Source organism: Chiloscyllium plagiosum, unplaced genomic scaffold, assembly GCF_037043375.1.
Source record: "Chiloscyllium plagiosum isolate Xiang-an unplaced genomic scaffold, Cpla_swu_hap1 HiC_scaffold_17, whole genome shotgun sequence".
NCBI lineage: Eukaryota > Metazoa > Chordata > Chondrichthyes > Orectolobiformes > Hemiscylliidae > Chiloscyllium > Chiloscyllium plagiosum.
Window position 1 is genome coordinate 63,459,201 of NW_028270155.1, and position 23,954 is coordinate 63,483,154.

The 23,954-nt window shown below is 49.3% G+C and overlaps 1 protein-coding gene across 1 annotated transcript in view; it reads left to right on the forward strand.

Annotated features, from left to right (window-relative positions):
• Positions 1–371: 371 nt before the first annotated feature.
• The window catches only part of LOC148147384 (uncharacterized), a 184,590-nt gene continuing 161,007 nt past the window's right edge, over positions 372–23,954 (forward strand). Inside the window, exons 1-4 of the mRNA XM_087995607.1 lie at positions 372–456; positions 4,123–4,572; positions 5,560–5,704; positions 20,951–21,098. Coding sequence (XP_087851733.1) covers positions 372–456; positions 4,123–4,572; positions 5,560–5,704; positions 20,951–21,098 — 828 coding nt within the window. The remainder of the gene's footprint in view (positions 457–4,122; positions 4,573–5,559; positions 5,705–20,950; positions 21,099–23,954) is intronic.

Consider the following 23,954-nt stretch of genomic DNA (forward strand, 5'->3'; position numbering starts at 1 on the left):
TGTATTTTTATTTCTGGTCTCTGATCTCCTCAGACCATGAACTAACAAGGACAGATGAGCTGCCCTCAGCCTCTATCAGTCCCTGTTTCACTTGGTCACTCACAGCTGAGTCCCAGCAGCCTGACAACTCCATCTGAGGATTTCTCTCCATCAAAATCTCAATAATTTCCCCCAAAATTCACCGATCACAGTGATTTCAAATGGGAGCTACATCCTGTCAATTGGTGTCACTGGGTGTTGGGACAATGACAGGTCATCATTTAACTCCATGTAATTTTGCATGTTTTGGATGTAACCATCATTTGTGTGAACCTCACCCTGTGCTCTCATATTCACAATGTTGATTTTCCAGAGGAGGAACCCAGTGGAAGATGCCTCTCAAAACCAGCTCCTTTCACAGACTGATCAACTGTCACTGCCTTCTGTTATGTTTCTTCAGCTTTCACATTGAGAAAGGTAATTCATTTCTCAGCACTTCCTTTGTTTCACTTCTTTGAAATTCCCCAGTTTATTTTCAATGCTGTATGAGGCTGGTGATCCAATGCGATGGATTGTGCATGTACCTCAGTATGAACATTGGTCAGAGCTTTACTGTACAAACACGGTTAATAGAAGGTAAAGTAATAAATTAAGACAATTGCAGTGATAAAGGAATTAGCTGAATGTGGCAGTACGTAATGGTAATGACAAAGATGGGCAATCAACCTTTCACCTCTAACATCAGTTTGTTATACCTGAGACCTTTCAGAGAGTAACACGGTTGACAAAAAGGAAAAACATGAATCTAAAATGGCTGCAGGGGCCACCTGCCCAAAGGTTGGCAAGATTCATGAAACCCATTCGTATGAAACAATCAATCTATTGTGAAATTACCATTTTATTTGAAGAAATGTAACGAGCAACCATTCAGAGATTTTTACTCCCCATTTAGTACAGTTGTGAGTGTTGCTTTAATATTTTGGGAGATGCAAGAGTTACCAATCAATCAGACTGGTTGAAAAAAACAAAGGATCGCGACTCTAGAATACACACTGAACTGTATTTCAATAGCTGCTTTTCAGCATCAGGACTGAGAGAATGAAAAGTGAATTTGTGTAGCAAGAGCTGGAATTCTCTCTCCCCCTTTCTGTTTCTAACATTATCTCAGAAACAGCACCCAGTGAAAAAGTAAATTCGAGAAACAACTGTTCACCAAGAATTCAAAGATCTACAGATTCTGTTACTGTTGAGGATAAAAGTCACTAAACTCTGATTTCAGGTTAAGAGTTAACATCACAAGGTGTCTAAAGGCTCCTCAACTGCATGAATATTATTTCTGTCTATTTTGAACTTTCTATCTCTGTGTATGTGTGTGTTAATTTTAATGATTGGTTCGAGAATTAAGTGAGTCATAAAAGTCCTCTTTTCATTCAAGAAAATCTTGATAATGGACTCCTTCATTTTGTAGTGATTGTTAATTTTGTTTTGATTGAAAGACCATGACTGTTTGCTGAACAAAATAGATAAATGTTTTGGCAGCTGAGTAATAGGAGTGAAAAAACAGGGAGTTGATTCCCTTCACACACCTGGTTATAACAACTTCAAAAGCTGAATAAAAAATTGGAAAAATACATTTATCCTCCTGAATCCTGAAACTTCCTCCAGTCAAAGTCCAATAAGCTCTCCAGCAGCGAAGTCATTCAGTTTGGTGAAAGGCCTCCTCAGTGAGCAGGATGTGACATGAGATTCTGTTCCTGACCTTCTTCCTTGCTGACAGGCTCAGGCTGAGGAAGGGAACAGACACGTCAGGAGGAGGGAATATTGTGAACTCTCTGAACATGCGATCCCCTTTCAGTGCAAAATCTCAGGCAAGCTCATTTCATCAAAGTTACAGATTAAACTCACAGTTTCACTTTGCTGTTCGGTAATATCTATTGCCTTTACATTTCCTGATCCCTTTTCCAGGGTTCTGTTTTGGAAGAGCTATAACTTTCTCCATCTCAGTGTTGGCAAGATCAAAGCCTTTGACTGTGGCTTCATTTTATCACACAACTTGATAAGTTGGTGGAGGATTGAGGAAACAGGTCAAACAGTTATATATTTTCATGCGTATACAAGGACAGCGAGTCAGATCATGAAATGTAAAATCAACTTTCCTGGGTTACAGCCAACTCCCAGATTTATACAACATATTACAACATTATTTATGACACAGACACTGTGTGTTCTTCACCCAAGGATGGATGAATGTTGCTGATAATATGGCTCCTGTGTTTCAAGCTGCCTGTGTACATCCGTGATTCCTGTTTGCTTGGGATGATTAAAATTTAATCCCTAACTAACTGAAATTTATTCAACCCCTTCACCTGATCACACACATTTATTAACCTGCTCCTCAATTCACCCTGTCTCCGTGACAACAGGAGGGAAAAGAAATTGTTCCCCAACTCAGTGTCCCATTTACCTCTGATTTGAGGTTCTGAACCCACATCCTCCCTATCACAAAGACTCCCTGTGTACACATCTGTAATGTCCTCATTTCTGCTCTGACCTCATATCATTTGTAGCTGATCCTCGTTCTCATCTCTTTGACAACTCCATCCTCCTGAATCTCCTCGTCTGCCTCCCCCCTGAGACCTTGTGTTAACCTGCGTTCACCCTGTTGGTGTCTGTTTGAATTTTATATGGCTGGAGGAGACCCCTGTTATGATCGCAGCTGATGTTATTACTGGATAAGTCAGAGCTCAAACTCAAATCCAGCTTGATAGATCACATCACGTGAAGGGGATCGAATTGGCTGAAGATTGGCATCTGTAATGGTGGGCACACCTGGAGGAGGCCAAGATAGATCATCCACTTGGCAGTTCTGGCTGAAGGTTGCTGTGAATGCTTCAGACGTATGTTTTGAGCTGATGTGCTGGCCTCTTCCATCATTGAGGTTGGGGAGGTTTGTGGAGGCTCCTCTTCCTCCAGTGAGTTAATGGTCCACCATTATTCATGACTGGGTGTGGCTGGACTGCAGCGCTTCAATCAGTTCCATTGGCTGTGGGATTGCTCGGCTCTGTCTGTCGGTTGCTGCTTATGTTATTTGGTATGTAAGTAGTCCTGTATTGTAGCTTCACCAGGTTGACACCTCACCTTCATGTATGCCTGGTGCTGCTCTTGGCATGACCTCCTGCACTCTCCATTGAACCCAGATTGATCCCCTGGCTTGATGGTACTGGTTGAGTGGGGGATATGCCGGGCCGTCACTTTGCGGATTGAGCTGCAGTGCAATTCTGCTGCTCTTGATGACCCTCAGTGCCTCAAGGATGCTCAGTCTTGAGTTGCTAGATCGGTTCGAACTCTGTCCCATTTAGCACAGTGATAGTGCCACACACACACGGGAGGTAATTCTCAATGTGAAGGCGGGACTTTGTCTCCACAGGGACTGTGTACTGCTCACTCTTCGTGATACTGTCATGGGCAGATGCATCTGTAGCTCCTAATATTGTGCCCTTGCCCCCCTCAGTGCTTCCTCCAAGTGCTGTTTAACATGGAGCAGTCCCAATTCATCAGCCAATGGGTGGATGGTCCATGGTTATTGGCAGGAGGTTTCTTTGCCCAAGTTTAACCTGATGCCATGAGACATCACTGGGAGTTCATAACATTTTAGCCTTTTTATCTGCTCCCCTTTTCGCTATTTGCTGAGCCCCATTCAAAAGTGGTTTGTTCATTCACAAGCATTGGTTAGATTCAAAACGTGGAGACGTGGATTGGTGGCATCGGTTGTGAGCTTTTGATGATAAACTTCTCTGTAATTAGTTTCAGTGGTCTGGCAAAACATGACTCCATCTTTATATAATCCTGACCAATAAAAATGTTTTAATATTTTAACCTGCGTTTTATGAATACCAATGAGACCTTACAACGGCATCAATGTTTTGTTTGCGAACCCTCCAGTGAAGGGCCTTGGACCATTTTATTCCTCTAAAGGTGCTATGAAAATAGAAGTTGTTGTTGTTACTGATGATCAATTCCTGATTATGCAATTGGTGTGGAATTTCCCTCAATTTTCCAGCAAAGTCACAGTATTGATTTAAAAAGCTTCTGAGAAAATTTCTCAGGTGTTGATTAATGCTTACCTTGTGATTGTATTTGCAGCGATAGTTGGTGCTGAGTTTACAGTTTGTGGATACCTGAACAGTCACATTAATAAATCTCATCACTACATTGGCCCAGACCCGTGTTCATTGAAAGTGTCTGTAAAGAAAACAGGCTTAGAAATAGAAGCTCATCTCATTGGGAATGGTTCATCTTCCTGGACACAAGATCCTGCAGCACCTACACCTGCAGCTTCATCAGAAATCTGCATCACCTGGAAAGGATCCATTGGCCAACTCTACATAACCCGTGGTGATATTGGAAAGTCGTATCCAACTGCCATGTCCACTGGAGGGAAATGTTGTCAACATTTCACTCTCACCAATAGCAGTTCACACAAGAGTTCACCGTTGCTGAGAGACATTATTTACATAAATCAGTCAGACTTCAGTCCAGTTCACATGGAAAATGCTTCTTATTTGGAATTTACTGGATCTGAAGGAGCATGTGGTGAGTAGAATAATAACTGACACATTGTGAATCACAGATATGTGACTCTATGACTCTATTTATCACAGATAAAGAATAAAATAGAAACATAGGCCCAGGCTTTCTCTGTTTCTCCCACAACCACAGGACGAGGAAAGTGTGAGTGGAGGGTGTGTGCTGCTCCCTGTCTTCAGAGATGTCCCCAGTCAATGGGGAGGGGGAGATGGGAGGCCTGGGCTATATTATGAAGCACCAGATGAACACTAAAAATAAAACTTTTGATTCTATAAATAATGATAATTGTACATCGCAACACAATTAATTTCATGACCTGCTTAATGAAAAGGATCGATGGCTTTAAACCCAGGTTGTGGAATATGCATTTCTTTAAGCTTTAGAGTATATTTCTCACAGGTAAAGTACTCCCAGTATTACAGGAATATTAGTTCCTGTCCAGCTAGATTTGGCAATGTCTGTTCTAACCAGATTCAATTGTAATCTGATAAAACTGAAAGGTTTTTGGTGAAGTTTTTAATTAGATGATTAATAATAATCACAGCAGATGTGAAGATTTCAGCAATTTATCAGGACCCACATAAAAAGTTTAATGTTCCCGATGCTCTATCAGGACCACAAGTGATTTACTTTCCCAATGCCAAGCTTCCTTTCTCCTTTCCTTATATTGTTCCTGTTTCTGATGCAGTACCTTTCACTCGGGAGAAAGATCTGGCTGGACATCATTGAGTTGCCACGTACATGCAGTTTCCCTCTCCCCAGATACTGCAGGCCTGCTGGGTAGTTCCAGCATTTCCTGTCAGTGATTCACAATTTTAATTGTACTGTTCAGGATAGAATTCGACCCAAAGATGGAGATGTGTGTACAGAGAGTCCTTTTAACATTACACTGCAATTTGCAAACATATACATAATATCTCAAAGTTTGAAATATTTTCCTGATATTGAGATGTTGAGTTTCCCTCTTCTTTCTCACTGTCCCTTTCCTATTAGAATCACCATTCGCTGATTTCATAAATCAGAAAAACAAATTGACTGACCTCACAAGGAAAGGACAATTGAAACTAAATGATGCTCGCTATGCAATGTTACTGGCCAACAGGATCCTGGGGCAATGTGATGGGAACATTTCAGTCGGGTAAGTGCTGACAACTTGAAGTTGAAAAAATGTTTAAAAGTTGATGTGGTGAGGGGACACATTTTAGACGTATTTTATCCAAGGATTAAACAGATTCACTGCCAGGTTTTTGTTCCTTCCTGCTTCAGTAACATGTCTGCGAGGAGTGTTCGTCTAGTTTTAAGGTTTCTGATAAGTGAATAAAATTTGTTGTGTAAAATGCACTGCTGCTTTTTTCAACTTCAATCTTTTGTCTTACCAGTAAAATTCCTGAAATGCTAAAGTGCATTTTGATGTGTGCTTAGTTCAAACATTTTAATTAAAAATGAGCCTGAACAGTGTATTCTGCCATTTCATACAAACTGACACATTTTGTACTGACTGGATGCTGCCAGACTCTCTGGCCTGTGGTGCTTTTTAGTAGCAGAGGGAGAGGCAGGAAGGGACGCCCGCCCCATAGTTAGCATCACACTGAAGCAGTTTGGGAAGGGTGTCCCACAGTCAGCATCGCACTGAAGCAGTCTGGGCCGCTTCTCGGCCTTTTGGCTCGGAATATGTGTAGTCCCTGAGGACCAGAGGAAGAGATTCTGCTCGGGTCCTGCAGGTTCGGCGCGGCAGACGTGTACTGGCTGGGGAGATACCACGGGGGTCGTGTTGCGAGTCATCAGAGCTAATGGAGATCATCGCTGGACCGTGATAGGATGTTGGAGGTTTATTTGGTTATGCTGACCTGCTCTTGGTGGATCTTCATGCTGGCTTCGGCCTAACGCCAATTCAGGTACTCGCAGCCCAGGCCAGGGCATTCGCAACACAGTCAGGGTGTCTGTGAAGAAGGTGGAGGAGTGCACACTGGTCGATCGGACGGTGTTTATTAAGAAGATTTTGCTGGAGTGCTGTGGGTTCGATGCAGCGGTCGTGTACTGCCTGCAGGATTTCCCTGGGGCAAGCTATTTTGACGTGACCTTCAGGAGCATGAAGAATTGCGAGCAGCTCCTGAAGGTCTTCAAGGAGAAGGAAGGGGAACCTCTGTTCTCCATCTTGTCGGTGGTCCCGTTGTGTGTACTTCCTGCGCAGAGGAGTCGGGTTGTTACAATCCATATATACAACCCCCACGTCCCAGCAGCAGAGAAATTAGAAAGTGATGATCACCTTATTGGGATTGTATTATAGACCCCCCAATAGTCAGAGCGAAACTGAGAAATAAACTTGTAAGGAGATCTCAGCTCTCTGTAAGAATAATAGGGTAGTTATGGTCAGGAATTTTAACTTTCCAAACATCGACTGGGACTGCCATAGTGTTAAAGGTTTAGATGGAGAGGAATTTCTTAAGTGTGTACAAGACAATTTTCTGATTCAGTATGTGGATGTACCTACTAGAGAAGGTGCAAAACTTACCTACTCTTGGGAAATAAGGCAGGGCAAGTGACTGAGGTGTCAGTCGGGAGAGCACTTTGGGGCCAGCGACCATAATTCTGTTTGGTTTAAAATAGTGATGGAAAAGGATAGACCAGATCTAAAAGTTGAAGTCCTAAATTGGAGAAAGGCCAATTTTGCCGGTATTAGGCAAAATCTTTCAAAACTGAGTGGAGGCAGGTGTTCGCAAGTAAAGGGACGGCTGGAAAATGGGAAGCCTTTAGAAATGAGATAACAAGAATCCAGAGAAAGTATATTCCTGTCAGGGTGAAAGGGAAGGCTGGCAGGTAAAGGGAATGCTGGATGACTAAAGAAATTGAGGGTTTGGTTAAGAAAAAGAAGGAAGCATAAGTCAGGTATAGACAGGATGGATCGAGTGAATCCTTAGAAGAGTATAAAGGAAGTAGGAGTATACTTAAGAGGGAAATCAGGAGGGCAAAACGGGGACATGAGATAGCTTTGGCAAATAGAATTAGGGAGAATCCAAAGGGTTTTTACAAATATATTAAGGACAAAAGGGTAACTAGGGAGAGAATAGGGCCCCTCAAAGATCAGCAAGGCGGCCATTGTGTGGAGCCACAGAAAATGGGGGAGATATTAAATAATATTTTGCATCAGTATTTACTGTGGAAAAGGATATGGAAGATAAAGACTTTAGGGAAATAGATGGTGACATCTTGCAAAATGTCCAGATTATAGCTGAGGAAGTGCTGGATGTCTTGAATCGGTTAAAACTGGATAAATCCCCAGGACCTGATCAGATGTACCCGAGAACTCTGTGGGAAGCTAGAGAGGTGATTGCTGGGCCTCTTGCTGAGATATTTGTATCATCGATAGTCACAGGTGCCGGAAGACTGGAGGTTGGCAAACGTGGTGCCACTGTTTAAGAAGTTGTGGTTCTGTTCGCCGAGCTGGGAATTTGTGTTGCAGACGTTTCGTCCCCTGTCTAGGTGACATCCTCAATGCTTGGGAGCCTCCTGTGAAGCGCTTCTGTGGTGTTTCCTCCGGCATCTATTGTGGTTTGTACCTGCCGCTTCCGGTTGTCAGTTCCAGCTGTCCGCTGTAGTGGCCGGTATATTGGGTCCCGGTTGATGTGCTTATTGATTGAATCTGTGGATGAGTGCCATGCCTCTAGGAATTCACTGGCTGTTCTCTGTTTGGCTTGTCCTATAATAGTAGTGTTGTCCCAGTCGAACTCATGTTGCTTGTCATCTGAGTGTGTGGCTACTAAGGATAGCTGGTCATGTCGTTTCGTGGCTAGTTGGTGTTCATGGATATGGATCATTAGCTGTCTTCCTGTTTGTACTATGTAGTGTTTTGTGCAGTCCTTGCATGGGATTTTGTATATTACGTTGGTTTTGCTCATACTGGATATCGGGTCCTTTGTCCTGGTGAGTTGTTGTCTGAGTGTGGCTGTTGGTTTGTGTGCTGTTATGAGTCCTAGTGGTCGCAGTAGTCTGGCTGTCAGTTCAGAAATGTTCTTGATGTATGGTAGTGTGGCTAGTCCTTTGGGTTGTGGCATGTCCTCGTTCTGTTGTCTTTCCCTTAGGCATCTGTTGATGAAATTGCAGGGGTATCCGTTTTTGGCGAATACATTGTAGAGGTGTTCCTCTTCCTCTTTTTGCAGTTCTGGTGTGCTGCAGTTTGTTGTAGCTCTTTTGAACAGTGTCTTGATGCAACATCTTTTGTGTGTGTTGGGGTGGTTGCTTTCGTAGTTTAGGACTTGGTCTGTGTGTATGGCTTTCCTGTGTACCTTTGTGGTGAATTCTCCGTTCGGTGTTCTCTGTACCATCACGTCTAGGAATGGGAGTTGGTTGTCCTTTTCTTCCTCTCTAGTGAATCGGATTCCTGTGAGTGTGGAGTTGATGATCCGGTGTGTGTTCTCTATTTCTGTGTTTTTAATGATTACAAAGGTGTCAACCACATATCTGACCCAGAGTTTGGGTTGAATTTGCAGTCAGACTGTTTGTTCTAACCTTTGCATTACCGCTTTTGCTATGAGTCCAGAGATGGGTGAGCCCATGGGTGTGCCGTTGGTTTGTTCATATATTTGGTTGTTGAATGTGAAGTGTGTTGTGAGGCACAGGTCCAGTAGTTTGAGTATGCCGTCTTTATTGATAGGTTCCCCGTCTTATTGTCTGTTCTGTATGTCCAGCAGATTGGCTATTGTTTCTCTGGCTAGGGTTTCGTCGATAGAGGTGAACAGTGCCGTTACATCGAATGAGACCATGGTTTCTTCCTTGTCTATGTGTATATTTCTGATGATGTCCAAGAATTCCTGTGTGGATTGTATAAAGTGTCTGGATCCGCTGATCAGGTGTTTCAGTTTTTGCTGTAGTTCTTTAGCCAGTTTGTGTGATGGTGTCCCTGGTAGTGATACTATGGGTTGAGTGGGATGTTTAGTTTGTGCACTTTAGGTTGGCAGAGAATCTGGGGGTGTTGTTGCTTTCAGGTTTCATTCTCTGTAGGTCAACCCTGGTTATCTGTCTGTTTTTTTGTAGGTTCCTCAGTGAGTTGTTTATCCTATTGGTGATAACAACGAGCACCCGAGCTACAAATCTTCTCCCAAACTTTGAACTGTTTAAGAAGGGCGGTAAAGACAAGCCAGAGAACTATAGACCGGTCCAGAGAATAAGAACCTGAAACAATCAATGTTATTGGTTTTACAGACAATCAAAGGGTCTAATTAAAAGCAGAAAGTCATGGGAGTAGATCTCAATGCCGTGGTGTGCTCCTCCTGCTCTGTGGGGAAAGTGGGACCAGAACATGTGCAGGAAGTGGCTCCAGCTGCAGCTACTGAAAGGGAACCTGGGTTTCAGAGCTGGAGCAGAGACTGGGGACACTGTGGAGCATCTGGGAGGCTGAGGGTATTGTGGAGGGAGATGGTCACACCGCAGGCTCAGATGTGAGAAAGTGAATGGATGACCACTGAGCAGAGTCACAGAACGATGCAGCAAGTGCAGGAATCCCCTGTGGCTATCCCCCTGTAAAACACATAGACCCACAATGGATCCTGCTGGGGGTAATGGCCTCTCAGAGGAATGTAATGACCCTAAAATCTGTTGCACCATGGTTGGCTCTGCAGGACTGGAGAGGAAGGATGAACAGCCAATGGTTGTGGAGTACCTTGATGTCAACAACATAGGTTACAAAAAGAAATGAGGACATAAAAGCAGAATGTAGGGAGTTAGGCAGCAAGTTACAAAGGAAACTCACAAAGGTAGTGATCTCAGGATTGATCCCAATACCATGTGCAAGTCAGAGTAGAAATAGCAGGATACATCAGATCAATATGTGGCTGGAGAGATGGTATGAGGGGGAGGGTGTCAGATTACTGGGGCATTGGGGGGAGGTCTGGGGGCGGTGGGATTAGTACAGTCTGGATGGTGTACACTTGTGTGGGACTGGTACTGATGTCGTGCTGGGAGGATTCAAACTGAAATAGCAGGGGGATGGGAACCTATCCAGGGAGACAGAGTGGGAAGCCAGGACAAAAACAAAAGATACAACAGACAAAAGGGAAAAGGAGGTCGGGGAACATTGCTGGTTAAAGAGCAATTTACGCAATAGTTAGGAAGGATATTGACTCCAATGAAATGGAATCTCTTTGAATGGAGCTTAGAAACACCAATGGGACATAAACCAACACTGGAAGTTGTATATAGACCAACAAACTATCGTGGTAATGTAGGCATGAAACAGGAAATCATAGAAACAGATACATGGTAATTCAGGGTAATTTTAATCTGCAGATAGATCGAGCAAATCAAACCAGTACCAATGCTGTAGGAAGAGGAATTCCAGTGCGTTTGCGAGATGATTTTCTGGATCAATGTGTTGATGAATTAAATAGAGGATAGGGCATCCTAGACTGAGTATTGTGTAGTGAGAAAGGAATGATTGCAAATGTTGATGTCAGAGGCCCCTTGGGAAAGACTGGCCATAGTATGATACAGTTCCTTATTCAGTTGGAGAGAAACAGTGATTGAAGACAAATGTATATCCGTTACAATCTGAAAAAGGGAAGGTATAATGGGGCACAAAGAGATGGCAGAACATTTACATACATAGTTTAGTCTGATTTTCATAAATAACATTTGAAAAATGTTGAGGGAATCAGAATCTAGTGAGAGGGAGGAACTGAAGGAAAACAATTGGAGAAATTGATGGGATTAAAGACCAATAACTGCCCAGGGCCTGACAATCTCCATCCTGGAGTACTTAAGGAAGTGGCCTGAGAAACAGGTGGTCATCTTTCAGAATTCTCTCGACTCTGGAACAGTCCCAATAGATTGGAGGGTCATTAATTTAACTCACTATTTTAGAAAAAGAGCAAACATGGATTTATAGAATAGCTAGCCTGTCAACAGTAGTTAGGAAAACGCTCAAGTCTTTTTTGAAAGATTTAATAGCAGTGCACTTAGAAAGCAGTGAGATGATTGGACAGTCATTTCATGCTTGGCAAATTCATAGTAAAGTAGACTAATTAAGGAATATCTAGTGGATGTGATTTATTTAGATTCTCAGAAGGCTTTCGATAAGGTCTCACAGAAAAGATTAATGTAAATTAAAGTGTGTGGGTTTGGTGGTAGTGCACTGTCATCGATAGAGAGCTGGTTGGCAGACAGGAAACAAAGAGCAGGAATCAATCCGTCTTTTTCTTAGTGACAGGCAGTAAGTAGTGGTGCTTGGGTCCCAGTTATTCACAATATATATTCATGATGTAGATGAGGGGACAAACAGCCATGATTATACTGAATGGTAGATCAGACTCGAAGGGCCGATTGGCCTACTCCTGCTCCTATTCTGTGAAACCTTGCCATTTTCAATTCAAACTACATTGAACAATAAAACACAAAGACTGTCACCAAATGGTTTTCACTTTGGGGATGAACACTTTGATTATGTTGCCCTCCCAGGGGCAATTGTGTTCATCATGAATCAGTGTATTCAGTAATGGCACCCATCTGGAATCCAATTACAATTCACTGGCACCTCGATCCTCTTGCAAGAATAAACATGAAATATTAGAACATAGAACAGTACAGCACAGGAACGGACCCTTCGGCCCACAATGTTGTGCTTAACCCAACGCCAAATTATACTGATCCCTTCTGCCTGCCCATGGTCCATATCCCTCCATTCCTTGTATATTCATGTGCTTATCGAAAAGTCCCTTAAACACCATTATCGTATCTGCCTCCAACCCCCCCCACCCCAGCCCGGCAGCATGTTCCAGACTCCTACCACTCTCTGTGTAAAATACTTACCCCTCACACCTCTTTTGAACTTGCCCCTGCTCACGTTAAATGCATGTCCTCTAGGATTAGACATTTCAACTCAGGGAAAAAGTATTCTGACTGTCAATCCAATCTGTGCATCTCACCATTTTATAGACTTCCATCGAGTCTCCCCTCAGCCTCTGCTGCTCCAAAGAAAACAACCAGAGTATGTCTACTCTCTCCCTCTCGCTCAGACCCTCTAACCCAGGCAGCATCCTGGTAAGCCTCTTCTGCACCCTGTCCAAAGCCTCCACATCAGCCATCCTGTAATGTGCTGACCAGAACTGAATGCAGTACTCGAAATGTGGCCAAATCAAATTATTATAAAGGTGCAACTTGACATCCTGAATCAATAAAGGCAAGTATTCCAGATGCCTTCTTTACCACCGTATCTACTTGGGTGGCCACTTTCAGGGAGCTATGGACTCGAACCTGAGACCCTTCAATATATCAATGCTGTTCAGGATCCTGCCATTAACTGTATACTTTTCCTTACCATCTGATCACCCAAAGTATATCACCTCACACTTACCCAGCTTAAACTCCATTGAACATTTCTCCACTCTTTTTTTTTTAAAAAAAAAACTGTGTGATAATTCCCTGTTTATTTATTTTTTATTAACCCCCACACTACCGCCTAACTGCAGTAGTGCTTATTTTTTCCCCAGCACCCGGGGTGTGTGTGTGCAGGTGTAAGACACAGTGAGAGACACAAAGTGTACAAATCTTTATTCAATTTCCACCATCAGGAAGATAGGAAAACACCCGGGTGGCCAGTGACAAGCGACAAGCACTGCCCTTCACATCAAAGGGCAGTGCTGTGTGATCAACCAGTGAAGGGGAGGGTAGGGACTAAATCAAAATAGAGTTGGAGGGAGAAATGATGCACTCCACTCCCTGCGGCGCCCACCTCTCCCTGACCAACTCCAGGGTGTTGGTGGACACCGCGTGCTCCTTCTCCAAGGACACCCGGGCCCTAACGTAACCGCGGAAGAGGGGCAGGCAGTCCGCCCTAACGACCCCCTCCACGGCCCGCTGCCTCGACCTGTTGATGGCCAGTTTGGCCAGGCCCAGGAGCAGATCCACGAGGGAGGCCTTCAGACCTGCCCTCCTTCCTCCGTACCGGGTGCCCAAAGATCAGGAGCGTGGGACTGAAGTACAACCAAAAGTAGAGGAGGAGGATTTTGAGAAAATCAAAAAAGGGAGTGCAAACGCCCACACCCAATATAGACGTGGTCCACAGACTCCACAGCGCCACAGAACAAGCAGTTGGGCTGGGAGTCCGTGAACCACCACAATCTGCGTTTGCAGGGGACTGCTGCGTGCAGCACCCTCCACCCCAGATCCCCGAGAGAAAGGGGGAGGACTCCCGTGTAGAGAGCCCTCCACTGGGGATCCCCAACGCCCGGTGGCAAATGGGCACGCCAAGGCGTGTCCGGACGGTGGATGAGGGAGAAGAGGTGGACGGTGTGCAGCAGCAGTCGGTACAGGGCTCTCCTTTTTACCCCCTGAAAGGGAACAAAATTAAAATTCTGGAGGTGGCTCAGGTTGTGGGGCACAGGCTCCCGCGGGAAGTACGGGACCTTGGGGCCAATGTGAAATTCCGTCCAGGCTGGGGTGAGCGCGGACGGGATCCCACCGCACACCTGAGCGTCCTCCAACTGGTGCACTACGTCGGGTCCGAGCACCGCCGTTTTAAGGCGTCGGATGGCGGTGGCCACGTACCGGACGTCTACCGCTGCCCTGCCTGCTATGTCCTGCGGCAGCGTCCAGCCCAGGCCCCCGCCACCCAGCACGTCCCCGACCCTGGTCACCCTCGCCGCCGCGGCCCTCCCCTCCGACAGCCACTCGAACCCGCGAGTACGGAGGTGCGGATTCCTGAGCAACGGCTCCCTGACGACAGCCGCTACTCCAGGCGGAGGGTAGGTGCTACGCGATTCGACCATGTCCCAGACAGTGATCAGGTCCTGGTAAAAGATGCAGCGTCTTGAGGGAGACCTCCAAACCGTCACGGTCAACGAACAGGAGCTGCGTGTCGTAGTGGAGGTTATGCACCTGGTGGAAAAAATACGTCGCCAGGGCGCACCACCTAGGAGGAGGCTCGATGTAAAGGTATCGCCGCAAGGTCTGAAGGCGGAACGTCGCGACCTGGGTGCGGACGCACACCAGCGACTGACCGCCCTCCTCAATAGGGAGACTCAGAACCTGGGCAGTGACCCAGTGCATCTTTTTGTCCCAGAAGAAGTCGACCAACGTTCTCTGGATGTCAGCGACAAAGCCAGGAGGAGGGACCAAAGTGACCAGCCGGTACCACAGCATGGCAGCCACCAGCTGGTTTATGACCAGCACTCGACTCCTGTAAGATAGCACTCGGAGCAGTCCTGTCCAGCGGCCTAGGTGAGCAGAGACTTTGGCCTCCAGCTCCTGCCAGTTGGCCGGCCAGGATTCCTCAGCCGGGCTAAGGTAGACCCCCAGGTAGAGGAGATGGGTGGTACTCCAGCTGAACCCCCGTAACTCCTCCGGCAGAGAGTCCACCCGCCATGGGCCGACCAGTAGTCCGGAACATTTGGCCCAGTTGATCCTGGCGGAAGACGCTGCCGAGTACACTCTCGCATCTTCCCCAGGTCAGCCGGGTCGGTGAAAGTGAGGAGCACGTAGTCGGCGTAGGCCGAGAGGACCACCCCCGTGCCCGCGCCGCGCAGAACCAGCCGACAACCTCCTCCGCAAGAGGCGCAGGAAAGGCTCCACGCACAGGGAATACAGCTGGCCGGACAGGGGGCAGCCTTGACGCACTCCTCTCCCGAAGCGAAGGGGTGCCGTCAAGGACCCGTTAACTTTAACCAGACACTCTGCGGCGGTGTACAAAAGTCGGATCCGGGCGACGAACTGCGTCCCGAACCCGAATGCCCGCAGAGTCCCGAGCAGGTACTCGTGATCGACCCTGTCGAACGCCTTCTCCTGGTCGAGAGACAGGAAGGCGCTCGGCAGACCAGCCCATCGACAGAAATGGATCAGGTCCCGGACCAGGTGGACGTTATCGTGTATCCTCCGGCCCGGGACCGTGTAGGACTGGTCCGGGTGAATCATGTGGGCCAGCACCGAGGCCAGGCGAGAAGACAACACCCTGGCGAAGATTTTGTAGTCTGTGCTGAGGAAGGAGATTGGATGCCAGTTCTTCAAAGAACAAAGGTCCCCCTTCTTTGGCAGCAGGACTATAACCGCCCTGCGCCAAGAAAGGGGCAGCTCTCTGGCATTTAGACACTCCCCCGGACCTTTGCGTAGTCGCTCCCCAGGACGTCCCAGAACGCCCTGAAGAACTCCACAGTCAGCCCGTCCAACTCCGGGGACTTGCCCCTCGAGAGCACCGCTCAGCTCCTCTAAAGTGACGGGAGCGTCGAGCCTTCCGGTGCCCTCCAGGCTGAGCTGCGGCAGGTCCTCTCAGAACTCTGCGAGCATCCTCGCTGGACGGATCCGGAGAGAACAGAGCCGTGTAATAGTTTCGGACGTGGGCCCTGATCCCCTCCAGATCCGAGACGAGGGACCCGTCGTCAGCCAGCAGCACAAGGAGCTGCTGACGGGTGCCATGCCTTTTTTCCAGCGAGTAGAGGTAGGGGGAGCCGCGGTCCAGGTCCTGGAGGAGCTGGATCCGCGACCTCACGTACGCGCCCCGACCAGCTGCAGGTCCTGGAGCGCGGCCTTCTCTTCGTACGCCTCGCACAGGGCCGGGCCCACACGGGCTGACCGAGGCATGACTCCAGGTCAAGCATCTCCCTCTCCAACTCCCCGATCCTGGATTTCCGCCTCTTCGTCGACCCCCTCGCGTACTCCTGACAGAAGACGCGGATGTGAGCCTTGCCCACGTCCCACCATAGCGTCAGGGAGGGGAAACTTCCCCGCTTCCTTCTCCAGCCGGCCCAGAAACGACAAAACTAGTCCCGGAACCGCTCGTCCTCCAGCAGCAGGTTGTTAAAGTGCCAGTACGCGGAGCCGAGCCTGGCACCGAATGGAAGGAGTTCCGCCCACACCAGGTGATGGTCCGTGCACGACACCTGCCACGTGGAGGCCTTCGGAAAACAGGAGGCGTACGTCCGCGAAACGTACAGGCGGTCGATTCTGGACGCTCTGACCCCAGGCCTCACGAAGGTGAAGGCGATGGAGTCAGGATGGAGATTCCACCAGACGCCCACCAGGTCGAAGGACTTGACCAAGTCCCCCAACCTCTTCCCCGACGCCCAGCCAGTGCGGGCACTGCCGTGGTCCCTGTCCTCGAGGACGCAGTTAAAATCTCCCCAGAGGACGACGCACTGGCTCTCGTCGATGGAGGCGAGATGAGCGGACACTTCTCCGAAGAAGCTCGCTTGCCTCGGCCCGGCCAGGGGAGCGTAGACATTCACCGTGCCCCCCAGTCGAACCGTCAGGTGAAGCAAATGGCCTGGCACTGGCTCCCTGACCCCCAAGATCTCCGGCTGAAAATGCAGGGCCAACAGGATGGCCACCCTGCCAGATCTGCGGGTGAGGTGACTCATGTAGACCCCCCCTCGCCACTCCAGGAGCCAGGTGGCTTCGTCTCCCGGGGTAGTGTGGGTTTCTTGCAGGAAGCACACCGCATACCTCCCGTCCCAGTGGACCGAGGGGGTCTGGAATCTGCGCTGTGACTCCCTGCTGCCGTTGATGTTGAGGCTGGCTATAGTCGTCTCCATGTCGGAAGCTTTGTGCAACCACCACCAGTACAATTAACAAACTTGTATATATATTTACAGGGAGGATGAGGGAGGGGCACTGGAGTCCCTCACCCTCACCAGGAGTGCCCCCAGGAAGTTCCTGACTCACTTTCACTCGTTCACGTCGAGCCCAGGCACCTGGCGGGCAGCTTGGACCGACCAGTAAACTCTCTCAAAGGAGCTCTAGCGGTCGAGCGCCAGTTGGGCTCTATCCCGGCGACTCAGTTTCCTTGACAAACTCCCAGAGTTCCTCGAGGGGGAGATCGGTGGGGGGCACCTGGGACTCAAAAACATCACTGCAGACAGAGTCCGCGTCGTCCCCGGTGTCCGCCACCGATCCTGAACCCTCCTCCGGGAGGTCGCCCTCGGTCACCGACCCCTCCCCCACCCAGAGGATGGGGGCTGGTCCAGCACCGCCAACTGGCCTCAAACCCCCAGCGACCCCACCCCCAGGGTCACCAGCAGTACCTTCCTCGGTACACCCCTTCCCAGAACGCCCCAAGTTCAGGTCGTCAGGCAGCAGAGGCTCAGGGCCCCTCTCCTCTCCCGACACCAGGACACCCAACTCCTTGGGGAAAAGGTCCTCCCCCAGGGACAAGGCCACCAGAAAAAACAGTCTGGGAGGGAGGAGCAAGGATAACACCTTCCTCCCCACCACCGCTCAACAACCCAGCAGAGGGTTCCCCGTTGTCACCCGCACCACAGCCAGTGTGGTTATTAAAGTCCTCCCTAGGGGCCAGAGGAGTTTATGGCAACAGAAGGTCACACTGTAGCCCCTGGGGGTTCAGGCAGGTCAGGCCACGGTGCGGGACAATCAAAAGGCACTGTAGGCCCATCCCCCGGGCAAGGGGTAGCACTACTGGAGTATCGCTCCTCTCCAAGGGCTAGCACCACTTCCCCAGCGCGACAGGAGGGAATTTATGGGTCTTCCCCTCCCCGCCTGCCTTGGTGGTCACGGGACCCAAGGTCCCTCCCCCAGAGCCTTTACTGGAATACGATTGGCTGGGGGAAGACAGGGGGTGTGGCCAGGGTGGGGAGGGTCAGCTATGTCACTTCCTGCCCCGGCCCTGGTTTATCAGGTGATGGTGGGCAGGACAGGGGCTGAGTTCCTTCTCCAGGGCCCAGAGACACGGTTGCTGCAGGAGGTGAGGCAGCGGTGGTTCCCCCCAGGTTAGTGCCAGGGCTCAGGCTCAGTGGCCCCGGGCCGGGTGTTGAAGTCCCAGGGGTTTCTGTATTGGGGTGGGGGTCAGGGTTCCCGTGCTGGGGCGACGCTGGCACGGCTGCAGGGGCATTGTTGTGCTGGTGTGGGGCAGGTGTTGGGGAAGGGGATAGGGTGGTCTCCCCGTGGGTGGGCCTGATGCGTTGCGTCTTCCTGAGCGCCTTCTGGCCGGTCGGATGCTCGCTCCTCTTCCCGCCAGAGGCTGAGGCATTGGAAGCCTCCGGCTTATCCCCCGCTGCCGGGGCTTGTGGTGTTGTCTTCGGGGGAGGAGGTGTGGGTGCGGTGGTGCCTCCCTCAGCCATTGGTGTGGGCTGGCCAGCTTTCTGGGTGGGGCACTTTTTTCTTATGTGCCCCACCTTGTGGCACAGGTGGCACTGCATGCCATCTGCCGTCCAGAAGGTGTGGTAGGCTGTGCCCTTGTGGAGGAGGGTGAAGGAGCCCTCGGTGACCTCCTCCTGGGCCAGGCAGATGAACACCTGTCGTCGGAAGGAGTACACGTGCCGGAGGGCGGGGTCCTTAAGACCGAGCAGGAGCGGTTGGACACCCGACCAGAACTCCCCCAAGGTGTTGAGGTGGGGAAGAAGGAGCTCACTGGCAACGAAGGGTGGGACGTTGGAGATCACAACCCTCTGGGCCTTAATCTCCAGAGGGTCGACGGGACGGTGCCCACAGTGGTCCCCTCTCCACGGCCAGGTAGACCGCCTGCTTGGTCTTCAGGAAAAAGATGGCCTTCCCGTACACCCTGGCTGCAACGACAATGGCCAGTGGGCCGACCACACTAGCCATGGCCTTACTGCAGGGGATAGGCCTTTACCCCCAGTTGTTTGGTCATATGCCTAAAGGGGGTTGTGGTTGCAGCAGGGGTTGGGACAGCCGAGCCTAAGGCAGCGGCTACTCTGGCGTAGGTGCGGCTGGGCCCTGCGACCTTCGGGCTCACCATACTCTGCTGCTGAATGTTGGTAGGCCTCAGGCAGCAGCGGTGGAGGCAGGACTCTGGCGAGTCCCAGGTAGACCCTTGGTCATAGCAGTGGGGGCAGACCTGTTGGGGAGGGTCCCCCAGGCAAGTCCCAGACAGCCCCAAAATTTAGTCCCAGGCAGCAGCGGTGGAGGTGGGCCTCCAGCAGTAGCAGTGGTGAAGGTTGTGGGGAGAGGCCCAAGGTGAGTCCCAGTCAGCGGTGGTGGAGGCAGGCCTCAGGCAAGTCCTAGGCGGCCTTTGGTCACAGTGGTGGGGGCAGACCTGTTGGGGAGGGTCCCCAAGGCGAGTCCCAGGCAGCAGCAGTGAGGCAGGTCCCAAGGAGTAATAGCTGAGGCAGGTCTGGGTGGGGTCCTAGAGATCAGCAGTGGCAGTGGGCCCCAGGTCAGCAGCAACACACCCTTGACCTGGGTGAGACCCAGGCTGCAGCTCCAAAAGTAGGCCCAGGACTCAGAACTCTCACCTCCTGCTTCTGCCGCCGCCTCCTTCTTCTTCCTCCTTCTTCTCTTCCTCTTCTCCTTCTTCTTTCCTTCAGCGCTCTCGATGTGGGGCAGCTAGTCAGGGACAGACCCCTTCAAGGCCGAGAGCCCTTGCACGTGCGCGCGCACACTCACACTGATCCAACTCTCAATAGGAAAACACCCGAGTGGCCAGTGACAAGCACTGCCCTTCACATCAAAGGGCAGTGCTGTGTGATCAAAACAGTGAAGGGGAGGGCAGGGACTAAATCAAAATAGAGTTGGAGGGGGAAATAATGCACTCCACCACTCCTGTCTATTTTTTTAAATTTATTTTTGTACTGCTTATTTTTTCCCCAGCACCCATGGTGTGTGTGTGCAGGTGTGAGACACAGTGAGAAACACAGCGTACGAATCTTTATTCAATTTCCACCACCAGGAAGATAGGAAACACCCGAGTGGCCAGTGACAAGCAGTGCCCTTCACATTAAAGAGCAGTGCTGTGTGATCAAACAGTGAAGGGGAGGGCAGGGATTAAATTAAAATAGAGTTGGAGGGGGAAATAATGCACTCCAACACTCCTGTCTATATATGTTTAGTCAGTGTTCTCTAATTGGACCAGGTTAACAGCCCCAGTCAGGGAACTCATTCTCTGAGATCTACCTGACTGACCTTGTATCAGTCACTACAGTGTTCAGTAACTGCATCTCACGCTGGGTAAGCCATTGAGCCACTGCCTTTAGGAAGTCTGACAATGCTCTTGTCTCCCAGTTTAATCTTACCTCATGGTTCTTCAGATTCATCTGAGAAGGAACTGAGAAGAGACTGATGCCCCCATTGAAGCTGCTATGTTTGATCTGGTGGTGATGTGGTTTCTTTGGGGATTAACAGAAACGTGGATCAGACACCTTAGCAATTATTACAGTGTGTTTATTATCAGACTGAGCATGGCAGGAAGGGATCAGAGCAGCACACATAGTGATGACATCATGATAAAGGCTGATGGGTTCTGATGCAGAGTCACTGGACTCGGAACATTCATTCTGCTTTCTCCCCACAGATACCAGACCTGCTGAGTTTCACCAGCAATTACTGTTTTTGTTCATGACATACACTGAACTATAATAAGTTAATATCTGCCCTTATGTGTGAATCCCTGTTTCTTATCCAGTCCAGTGCGAAATGTCGGGGCATTTTCCAGGCTGGAGTCTGATCTACGTAAGGTCCTGATGGATATGGATTTTCCAATGGACAGTGAAACCTTTGTACTTCCAAATGCTAAGGCTGCTGTGATCAAAGTGGATGTGAAAGGTGCTTTAGCATTTACAGTTACTGCCACTTTCTCATGGGTAAGTGTTTTCACAATGCAGTAATTAATAAGGGTGCAGTAAGGAAATGTGACATTGTCTGACTTGATAATATTTGAGTATTAAATACCCCCCAGAGTAAGGATCATACAAATATTTAACTGCAACAGTTCAATAGAATCAGATCGTTTCTAACTGGATAATCTGAACAATGACAAAGGGGGGGGGGGGGGGGGGGAAGTCTCAGCTTTGTAATGTTGCTTGTGATGAGACTACATGAGCCCTGTGCCCCCCTGGAGATGGGTGCTGTGGTGCCAGCTGTTTCCAGTATACCCCACATGGTACAGCCTCTTGAGAAGGTGCCCCCTGAGCCCTGTGTGTGGCTGGAACCAGGAGATGAGTTGCTATCGTGGTTTTACACAGCAGCCTCCCTGCCTGATGTAATACTGGATTCCCCAACTTGGACCACCCAGGGCCAAGCAACAAACATGTGCATCACAGAATCTTTATTCAGGAACATAGCCAGTGACATGGACAAATGGGAACTGACCATCCTTGTGCAGTGCCCGAGGGCCTGTCCTGGTGTTCCTGTGCAGCTTTACCCCATTGGTTACTGCATGGTTAGTGGAAGGCAGCTGACTTCCAATGGGGGAGACTGCAGGTGACTTTTGCAGGATGTCCTGGGGAAACCCTGGGCCTGGCTTCAGACTGCACCATCTCACAACAGACAGCAGCTGTCTGGACTGACAGGGTAAGGGACAACAGCAAGGGGACTGGTGGAGTGGCCACAGTGAGAGCACAAATGCTGTTACCCTGAGAGAGGGCAGCAGGTTGATGCTCCATGGTGCCTCTGCCAGTCCCCCAGGCAGCATCCCCAGATCCCTAGTGATCTGTTGGAGGACGAGCTGCTGGCTTGCTCCAAGACCCTGCAAACCCCTTTGCCCACTGGGATCCACAGTCATGTTCACAGCGGGTCTGAGCCTGCATGGGACCAAGCACGACCTCGGTCTGAACTCACACTGCAGCATTGAGGGGTTTCTTGGCTTCTGTCTGTGCTTCAGCAGAGGCTGAGACAGTGAGCACAGATACTGGATCACTGCCCTGTCAGCTGCTGCAGTCAAGGAGCTGGCTCCCACTGCCACAGGGGAAATGATGGGATCCAAGCTCTGTGCAGTGCCCTCTGTCACATTGGGACTGAGCTTCTCCATGCCCTTTGATAGGCTGTCTGACATGGCCTGCTAATGTACCAAGCATCTCAGTGTTCATTCCCATCAACCTCCTTCTGTAGGCCTCCCATTAATGTCCCCATCTGTGTTCCCTGCAGCAGAACGTGCCCTCCATGGAGTTGGCACACTAGGTACCCATTTCCCCTGGCAGCTCACCTGTGAGATCACGTTACAATGCCCCCTCACCAGTGACCTGGGTTTGAACTTCCGCCTCCTCAAGGCTGTGAGGAGGTCCCCAGCCGGCACTTCCTGGGAATCTGAAAGCAGCCAATCAGAACGGGAGGGTTGGGATGTTGGAGGGAGAGGCAGAGGAAAGCACCAGATCCATGGTCCCACAGTCTGCAGCTTTCGTTTGATTCCCCATCTCAGGGTGAGAGTGAGGAGGGGATTGAGAGTAGCAGGGGCAGTTACTCACCGTCATCCTTAATGTCCCCCATGAAGCCATGGGCTCTGTTCCAGCTGTCCCCATGATTCTCAGCATATTCCCAGAGGTCCCTCTGTGAATGAAATGGTCCTGTCCCCACTGATTCTGTCGGCCCTGTAGCTATTATGGAGAACCTTCTCCTGTAAAATGTGATTGAGTCTGTTGCAGTGTGTCGGGGTGATGACCCATAGCTGAATATCTGGATGGGAGTAGTAGCAGCAAGAGTTGGTGTTGGTGTGTGTGTGTGTGTGTGTTTAGCATGAGCACTGAGTGTTGCTGAGTGCTACCAGTGAGTGAGAAGGGTTTGGTGTATTGAGTGGTTAAGAATATGTGGTACACTTGGTGGGATGTCCCAATGGATGGTGCATGCACTCACCTTTCCCATACACGTGAGACCATACACTATTTAGTGGCAGGGCCAGGCATTGAGGTGCCATCTCCCTTGCAATCTGTCCTGACTCCATTTGGAAGCTCCTACATGAGGGCCTTCAGTCTGCCCACAGCTACAAGGTACCTCCTCCCTAAATCCATTAAAAAATGGAGCTCTCTCCTTTGCCTGATGTCTCAGTTTCCCTGACCTTCCTATTCCAACATGGAATTTTTGCTCCCAACACGGGCAATATACTTCCAAAACTCAAAATAACTGCTGTAATCTATCTGCCCAGGCACAGCTCCCTCTGCAATACAATTGTTACTCTGTATGTAACTTCACTGGCCTTCAAAGATTGATAATTTCATTGATTAAATTTTGGGAATGAAATAGATCTGTCAGTCTGAGAGAATCACCTAAAGCACAATGTATCTTTCCCCATTCGGTCCTGCATCACTTGCAGTAAGATAAATCAGCCCATTCTTCTGTTGTCAGAGTGAACTGAAGGCTGTTGCTGACAAGGTGGCAAACTGCTTCCTCTTTCCTCCTGGGTTTTTCTGCCACACAGTGAGGTTTGGGTTTGAGACAGACTGGTTGTGGAGAAGACAAGTGAAAGCCTATCGTAGCCTATTCTTCACATTAACACTGGTCATGAGGCTGTATACAAAATATTCAGATACATGGTGACCTTACACCAAAATTTGACTTATAGTTAAAACAGGAAATGATTAATCTGTTTCCTTCCAGTGTTGATGCCCATGTCTTCCAGAGAGTCACACCTTCGTGTTTTTCCCAGTGTATTTATACCCAGAGATGTGCAGCTCTATGACATCTCAGCAAGCTTGCTCCAGGGTCCTATTACCCTTACACAACACTGG